The following is an 8,783-nucleotide window of genomic DNA, read 5'->3' on the forward strand; positions in this document are numbered from 1 at the left end:
GCAAGGGATCATGGGACACATGAACGAACCTACGATGCATTCAATGCAGACGGAAACGTCGTAATTACCACTATCAAATGGTGAGAGCTGTCGTCAAATGTCACCATGGGGACCGCAATTTCCTCTATTCACGAAGTCGCACCCTACTTTAATAGGATTCAAGAGCAATAAAAGTGATAAAATGTGTCTTCAAAAATAGCCATTGCAAACACATGTAGCTTACTGTTCAAGAAAAAAACAACTTCACATTCGTACATGTTCAAAGTGGCATTCAGAGTACAGTACTGATAGGATTTTCCTGACAACTGCATGTTAAAAACAGTTTGCTATAAAAACTACCAATCTCTTCTATTTTAGAAGAATGCAAAATCAATGGTTTCTTTTTTTAAAGATATTAACCCTGTAGAAATGTGCAATTATAATTGATTTTATTTCAGTCCGAATTATTATATTGTTTCCACATTGAAGGGCATTTCAATATTATTTATGTTATGAAAATACCGTGAATATTGTCTTCTCCCCTCAACAGTGGAATTCGAAGGGTTGGGGAAAAAAAAGAACAATTTAAACAAATGACAATAACTGCTTTCACTTGACCACGAACAAGATTTATAATTGTTATTATTACAATAACACTCGACTGGACTATCAACGTTTCAATCTGATCTTGTAGACAGCGATCTCTAACGGTAAAAAGTGCAAATCACGAAACGATGTATGCCAAGGTATGTCATAGGTCAGGGGTGCTCAAACTTTTTGGATCGAAGATCTACTTTTTGATCAACTAACCTCCCGGGATCTACCCTTACCGGCACGCGCGCACGCACACACACACACAACCACGCACGCACGCACGCACACGCACACACGCCCTGATGAGAAACAGCAGTGGTCACCAACATGGTGCCCGCGGGCACCAGGTAGCCCGTGAAGACCACTTGAGTAGCCCGCCAGTGCCTGGACATTGTGATTTGCTAGTAGAAATTATGATTTAAAAATGCAAACATTGGCAGTACTGTGAGACATTTCGAAACACGATCAAAGTCTGACAATTTAAATCATCAAGTATTAAAAATAACACATCCTCATATTATTGAAGGTATTTTGGACAAATATGTTATTTCAGACGTGTATCAATTTGGTAGCCCTTCACACAATCGGTACACATGAAGTTGCTCTCACCCTAAAAAATGTTGGTGACACCTGAGAAACAGTCTGAAACTGAGGCATGCAACGCACTTTTGCAGCCTGTTAACTATCGTAGCTCACACATACCGTTTTAAAGTGCTTCCCCGGTCCTTCCTAGATTCCTATTCTTTGCTTGTGCCCTCTGTGAATTGTACACGAAGCAAACTCTGAATGAGAATAATGACGATAAAAGATAGAGCGCAACAGTTCTGATCACAAGCTGCAATTGCAGACTGCTGAGCGCTAACAACTTCCGGTGACGTAATCACGCGCCACCGTAAATTCAAGATTTACCTGCTTTATTTTATTTAAAAAAAAATTTTTGGTGAGACTGATAAGATGATTAGGGTGCAATGTACATTAACACAAAAATATATATTATTAACATGTACAAAGACACACAAATGGTTGTTTGTTTTTTTTCTCCTCGACACTCCTCGGATCTACTTGGGACTTGTCTTAGATCTACCGGTAGATCAGGATCTACCTAATGAGCACCTATGACATAGGTGAATAAATTGGCTGGATATCTTCTCACAGTCTTTTTGCCGACGCTCAGGTTTGACTCGGAAGGTTGCAGCTGTTTTTTCCGTGATGGCTTAAGTACGTGTCGCAGTTCGAGTCCGTCCACTTAACATTAGGTAATTAAAAAAAACAAAAAAAACCCAGATTTTTATTTATTCACAAGACGCTCTGGTTTATCCCTCAGCAGAGAACAGCGATTATCATCCAAGGTGGTGACTCTTTTGGAAGGAAACACGATATACTATTATTTAGTAGAGTGTCTTTAACAGCAATGCACTTTGAGCCAGATTAAAGCAAAGTAATTGACACTTTTAAAATTCTTCAGCCATCATCGGTTCGAGGGGACGATAAGAACACAAAGATATTTACTAATGACTTCTCATATGACTCAACTGACAGAAGTCCCTCCTTTGCATCCCAGGAGAAGGCAACTGGTTTTATGTGCAGTTGCATATTTTGCTTTACTTTAGAGTTTTGAGTATTTTAATGAGTTTTCAATGTTTTTTTGTCTGCTTAGTTTTAACAGTCTACCAATTATTTATTTTATTTTATTTTTTAGATTTTCAATGATCTGGGCGATGATGTCTTAAAAGCCGCATTTGAAGGTTTCAATGCCTGCGTGTCACGTTGCAGGGTGGTGGTGGACCCCAAAAAGCAGGAAGGAGAGAGGAGCAGGGTGTATTTGAAGATGTGTATTGATAAAACTAGTGATGGGTCCATGAGGCCTCATGAGGCGTGTCGACACACTGACACACTGTGTTGATACTGTGCTGATACTGTGTCACTGACCACTGCCACCTGCTGGACCTACAAGATCCCTGCAGCCAACCCACTTAACAGACTGAACTGACTAATTGTTTTGTATATTGAACATATAAAATATACAATTCGGTAATAAATTGGCAAAAGGTGAAGGTAAGATATAAAAAAAGGAAAAGAAAATAGTAATCATCACAAATATGTGTTCAAAGGAGTAGAAAGAAGCAAAAAACCTACCCCGAGTCCTACCCCTTCTTATATATGAATTGATCATTGTTCTAAATAGGAAAGAAAGTCTAAATATCAACAAATGCTTTTACCATTATGTATACTGTACTAATACATTTTTACAACATTAGGTTTGTATATACAGTACATACTCTTTAGAGCACATGTATATGTCGATTTTCTCATATTCATAATGGATGCTACATTTCATTACTATATTAAATAATCTCATCAATGTATTTCTGATGTATTGCTATATTTCATGAGTGTATCGAATTTATCAGCTTAATTCTGATTTGTGTAGTTGTCTTGTACTACTCTCGAATTCATTTTTAATCTCAGCAAGAGAGTTCATTTTACTGGTCCGTTTCAGAATCATTCCACAGATTTACACCTATAATACATACACTCCTTTGTGTGATGTTCGTTCGTGTTTTGGATTTTTTTGTATAGATTAGTACCCCCTAAATTATGACAACTTTCTCGAATTTTAAAAAGCTTCTGGATCTTTTGGCAAAGGTTATTATTGTGTGCTTTGTACATTAATTGGGCGATTTTGAAGTCATTCAGGTCATGAGATTTCGTTGTTTAATTTGATAAACAGTGGATTTGTGGGTTCCGTCCATTTGGAGCCAGTGATTGTTCCGATTGCTTTGTATTGTAGTTTTAAAACGGTGTTTTACTGGCATTTCCCCATATTCCCACACAATAGGTCAAATATGGAAGTAATAAAAGTATAAGGTGTACAAGGATCTCTTATTCAGCAAATCCTTAGTTTTTGGGAGGATCCCCATGGTTTGGGATATTTTTCTTTTATTATCTATTATGTAGCTGCCAGCACAGTTTTGCATCTACAACTGTTCCAAAACATTTTCATAAGGTCATTCATAAAACACAGATCCACAGATATGCAAATATCGGGGGCAGTGTTTTTCTTGTATTTGTATTTGTATTTGTATCTTGTATTTTGCATATGTTACAATAAAATGTAGAACTCACGGAGACGGGACTTGGAGTGTGATCGCAGAGCAACAACCGTCGTTCGCTCTCAGAGGTCCGATTCCGCCGATATTGAAGACAATTTTCCTGTTGGCAGAGTCGTTTCTTTAACTTTGTCCGAGAAAATCTCTGACAGATACATACATTTAAATCTATGTTTAATGTGTCATTCACTCTTCACAATATTAACTACACCATGCATCACATGCAATAGTTATGACATTCCTGCAAAGATGACACGGTTCAGGTTTGATATGATTATATAAGACAGAGCAGAATAAATTAAAGTAAAGCGGTCAATTTGAATAGAGTTAGCCGGGACAGCCCAAGTTTCTCATGTCAGGAGGGGAGCGCTTTCCAGAGGCCGTATGTCTGTTTAGCCCAAGGTGGTCAAATGACCACATTGCAATTGCAGCTTGCAATCAGAGCTGTTGCGATACATCTTTATTATTATTGTTGTATATTTTTTATCATCATTTCAAAGTTCGTTTCATGTCCAATTCACCAATGGCACTTGCAAAGAAATGTGCGTGTGTGTGTGTGTGTGTGTGTGTGTGTGTGTGTGTGCGCGCGCGCGCGTGCACGTGCAGTAACGAAGGTTGGTTGCTTGAAAAGTATATCTTCAGTCAAAAAAAGTGGAGCGGCCCTTATGTAAACATTCACACTGGAAATTATTTTTGCAAGGCATAATGTGAGAGGGGAAACGGGCAACTTAGCACAACAATCAATGAGACCAAATTGGATATGCTATGAAAACACGCTGATTTTGAGTTTTCTATTCTCAAGAAGCATCACCCAACGTGAGCTGTTGGCAACGTTTACATATAGTTTTCATTATAAACATGGAAATTTCTAATTATTTGGGTGCTATTTGTTAATAACTATCTACTTTTGTGATCTATGGATGAAGATTAGTTGACATTTTTCAGAGCTTTCTATGCATGAATCCAGGCAATTCAAAGGGCTCACACAAGTTCTTGTAACTGTGTGTAAATTCAACCAATGCAGGTATATCTGAGATCCTGGAGATAAGTGTTGCAAAGCTTGTTATGGGAGATGCAGATGGTCAGAAATGGCCTTGTCATTTTTTATTTTTTTCTTCCATGAGGCAGTTTGTGTTTTGTGTAGGTGCCATAAAAAAGTCAAATTGATGAAAATTAAGATGAACTCTCATAACCACGGTTCATTTAAAATCCGTCATTCACTGCTATTGCCCCAATAAAATCAACACTGAGGATCTTTTATTCTAGTCGTGCTCACACTTAACGAGCATGAATGCAATGCTGACACATTTTTACATTCGGAACGGACCTCATCAGACAGCCCCGCTTTTCTCTTCCTTTGTCTCCATGTATTCCTGCACTAATCAGAAAAGGTGATGAGTGCAGCAGCGCGTAGCTTTTCCATTTCCCACCTTGCACTCGGATGTAAATTTCACTCTTCCAAGGAGTAAATGAATGTCTATGAGGACAGCATGACTGGTCCTTTCAACATACTTGATAATTACATATAACGTTCTCAATGCACACTATCTACCGCTGTGTGATTAAAACAAGGGATGAAGAGATTGCCTTCACACGTCAGTAACTTTTTGTGGTTGTTGTTCCGCTGTCTCGGTCTCTCCTCGCTGCTTTGTGTCAACAGCAATACATAGAAACTCACATTAACAACGTCACTAGTACGACAGAATTTTGAATGTTGTAAGGACTTCTTTTGTTTAATTTGCCAGGAAGAAAAATGTTTAATCTCACAGATCTGTGAAGGCCTGTTCTCCAAAATATCAGAGAGAAGTACGAGCAATATGGTGTCATTTCGTACAGAGGTCAGGTATGGGATGTTTTTTTAAAAAAAATAAATAATGACAGATGCAAACTAACAGAATATTGTTTCAGTGATGCAAAAGCAGAACAGCAATTAAGGAAATGAGATGTACCCAGGAATTTTTTTAATCAATTTGTAATGCTGGATATGCATATTGATACAAATAATAATGATACACTCATCCCTAGGAAGTTTATAATGTGGATTCTCTTTTTTTTCGTTTTCAATGCAACACTGCTCCTAACCTCCACACACAAACAAACAAATGATTGCTCCACTTTAGGTCTTACTGCCAGCTGCCTCCCCTTAGAGTGCACCTTGCCCTACTTTACATCTCATTTTGCTCACAAAGAATGAACTTGCAAAGCAAACCATTTCTTTTGTGCCCACCGCCCCCAGATTTTCCAGACTTCCTGCTGAATTAAGAAAATTCACGTGTATCCACCATTTTTGTGCTTGGAATGTAGTGGTAAATTCTGCATTGGTTAAATTCAACTCTGCAACTGTTTTTTGTTTGTCTTTCAGATCACGTTACAGACAGAAAAAAAATGATTACAGTTCAATATTCTTTGTTCTGTAATTGCGTCTGTTTGCTTCAGTCCCCTCATATCCGTGGTCAAAAATGGTACCTTACTCTTTGATGTATGGGCGTACTTATAAATATGAGGGCAATGCCAAAAGTAATTGAAAATTTCAACTTTGTTGTGTGTCAACACAGCAGAACACAGTTGCATTAATACTCAAAGTACTCTCTCTTCCGCTTGTTATGTGTTCGAATCAGACACTTTTGCTCTCTTGTTGTTGACAGTCTTCATTGTATTGTGTGTTATAAAACATATATGGCATGTTTCAACTGGATTTTTTAAAAATATCTACAGAGATTTTTTTTCTTTTTAAACAAGAAGGTTCAAATCTTATTTGAACAAAGAATTGCTATGGCTCTTGAGTTATGCCAATCTCCTTCAGGGGCGGTAAGTCTATCTGGGCTTGAAAGCAATTTGAATTAATCATAGAAAATCCAATTTTCACTGTACATTGTCACATCACCTCAGATTAGGTTCAATCAAGGTGAACCTCTGGATCTGAATTAAATGTTGCATCTTATTGAAGCTTACTCAGTTTCACAACTGCTTACTGTACTTTTTTGGGGGGGGGCACCAAGGGGGGGGGGGGGGGGGCTTTTGACCAGTGTGCCCATTTTTTACTTTTGGTGCTGTCCTTTACAAACAACTAACACGGAATCCCTTTTTGGACTTTGGATTTGGACACCTGCTTTATGGAAATCTACAATGAACATGTATGTGTATGACCTGCTTAAAAAGAAGACTGTAGTTATGGAGAGTGGAGGCTTAAGAGTGAGAGAGCACCCGAGGGATGGACCATATGTTGAGAGTAAGCGATGCCAACACCTCGCCCTCGCCTCGCCACCCCCCCACACCCCAACACACACACACACGCACACACACACCCTTCCTCCTTATATACTTTTCTCCTGAGTTGACAAACATTGACATTTCTTAAATAATAAAAACTTCTGTGCTTAGATCTGTCCAAGCATTTCGTACATGACTACAGCAACATGGAAGAGTTGAAAACTGCTGGGAACGCCAACCGTATCACTGCCAGAACAAGGATAAATGACTCCAGTAGCGGTTCGCATGACATCTTCACCATCTGCTTCACTCACGTAAGGTGTGGTGCACAGAGGGAGCGTACTGTGTTGAACTTGAGCAGATCATGAAGTCTCCCGAAAATTTTGGGAGGTTTATCAAGGCTAAAGTGTGCCTCAGGAGGTGTAAAATTTAGCCTGATTCTCTGATGTTGTCCTGAACATTGCCACCAACTTCAAAAGCTAATTATTATTATTATTTTCCATTATAACTTTTTTTGTCATACAATGCTTTGAGTATTCCGCTGTGAAGGCTTTTCTTGCCACAGAAATGGTTTGATGCAGAGTTGCCACGCGAGAGGATGAGTAAGATCCACCTGGTGGATCTGGCTGGCAGTGAGAGGGCAGACACCACACAGACTTCAGGCATCAGACTAAAGGAGGGCGCCAACATCAACAAATCCCTCATCACCCTGGGCAATGTGATGTCAGTTCTGGGTAAATGGCATTCAAAGCAGGACTACTGACACCATGTGTACTATTATGCCATTAGGACGATGAACAAGAAAACAGAATTAAGCTAAAAAATTTTCATACCCTAAAGAAATGTAGAATAAAAGTGACATTTTATTTGAAGGCCGGATAGCTTGTATCCATACCTAATTTCATGACAGCTATGGAAAGTTATTGGTAAGTTAGTAATGTTTCCTCAAATTGTTTGACAATAAACTAATTCTAAACTAACTCCTAAACTAATGGCCGAAGACAGGGGTTTCAAACTAATTTTTTCACGGGCCACATCGTAGTTATGGTTTCCTTCGGAGGGCTATGACTGTAAATCCAATTAAATATATGATTACTGTACATAACGCTGGTGTCGGGCGGAATCCTTGTAGCTCCAAAATCATCATTCCTCAGGAGAGCCCAGAAACGGCATGTTTTGTTCAACCGTTACCTTGCATTGTCAAAGGACGCACACCAGTCTCAGCACTTCAGATTCATCAAGAATTTGGAAAAATAACCCACATGTGGATTGACCGATAGTATAGATTTATGAAAAAAAAGGCATGTATTTACCCGTGTACTGCTACAGGTGTCTCATCGAGGGCTGTCTTCCTCACTGAAGGTCGAAGAGGAGCTGCATCAAAATGAAGAGAAAGTCAATTTTTCTGTTGCTTCATGTACACTTTTGGGGTGCTTAGTTGTTCAACTTTGTAATGCTTTCCATTTATGCGGGTTTATAGTCGAACCAAAGAACGAGCCTGCAAATGGGAGGAGACTCATGGTATTCTGCAGGTACAGCAAGTGTTACATTTGTCATAGGTTTCTCTTGTTCTTCCTGCATTTATTTCAAGACAGATAATTAAATTGCAAATTTGTATTTTATATATCTAAAGCTGAACCCTTTTTTCATGGGGAATCTCCTGAGCCAAGTTAATGTCTATTTGACTTTCAGACATGAGTTATATAAACGCCTGATGGAAGTTTAGATTTTTTGGGAGCAATTGTCGTTTTATTTCTTAATGATTTCATCTGTCATACCTTCGATATTTCTTGGTTACTTCTGTCTAGTTGTGATCAACACAGAAGCAGTTTTGACACTTGTGCTTGCAATGAAATCACCCCGCCAGTTGGTGTCTCTGCAGCTCCTCTC

The 8,783-nt window shown here is 38.8% G+C and overlaps 1 protein-coding gene across 1 annotated transcript; it reads left to right on the forward strand.

The window, feature by feature from the left end:
- The first annotated feature begins 713 nt into the window (after positions 1–713).
- On the forward strand, positions 714–7,656 carry LOC127610794 (kinesin-like protein KIF16B). The gene is made up of 5 exons (XM_052081235.1): positions 714–725; positions 5,429–5,542; positions 6,813–6,912; positions 7,065–7,207; positions 7,459–7,656. Exons 1-5 carry the CDS (start codon positions 714–716, stop codon positions 7,654–7,656), a joined length of 567 nt encoding a protein of 188 aa, XP_051937195.1.
- The last annotated feature ends 1,127 nt before the right edge of the window (positions 7,657–8,783 follow it).

Source organism: Hippocampus zosterae, chromosome 11 (assembly GCF_025434085.1).
Source record: "Hippocampus zosterae strain Florida chromosome 11, ASM2543408v3, whole genome shotgun sequence".
Lineage (NCBI taxonomy): Eukaryota > Metazoa > Chordata > Actinopteri > Syngnathiformes > Syngnathidae > Hippocampus > Hippocampus zosterae.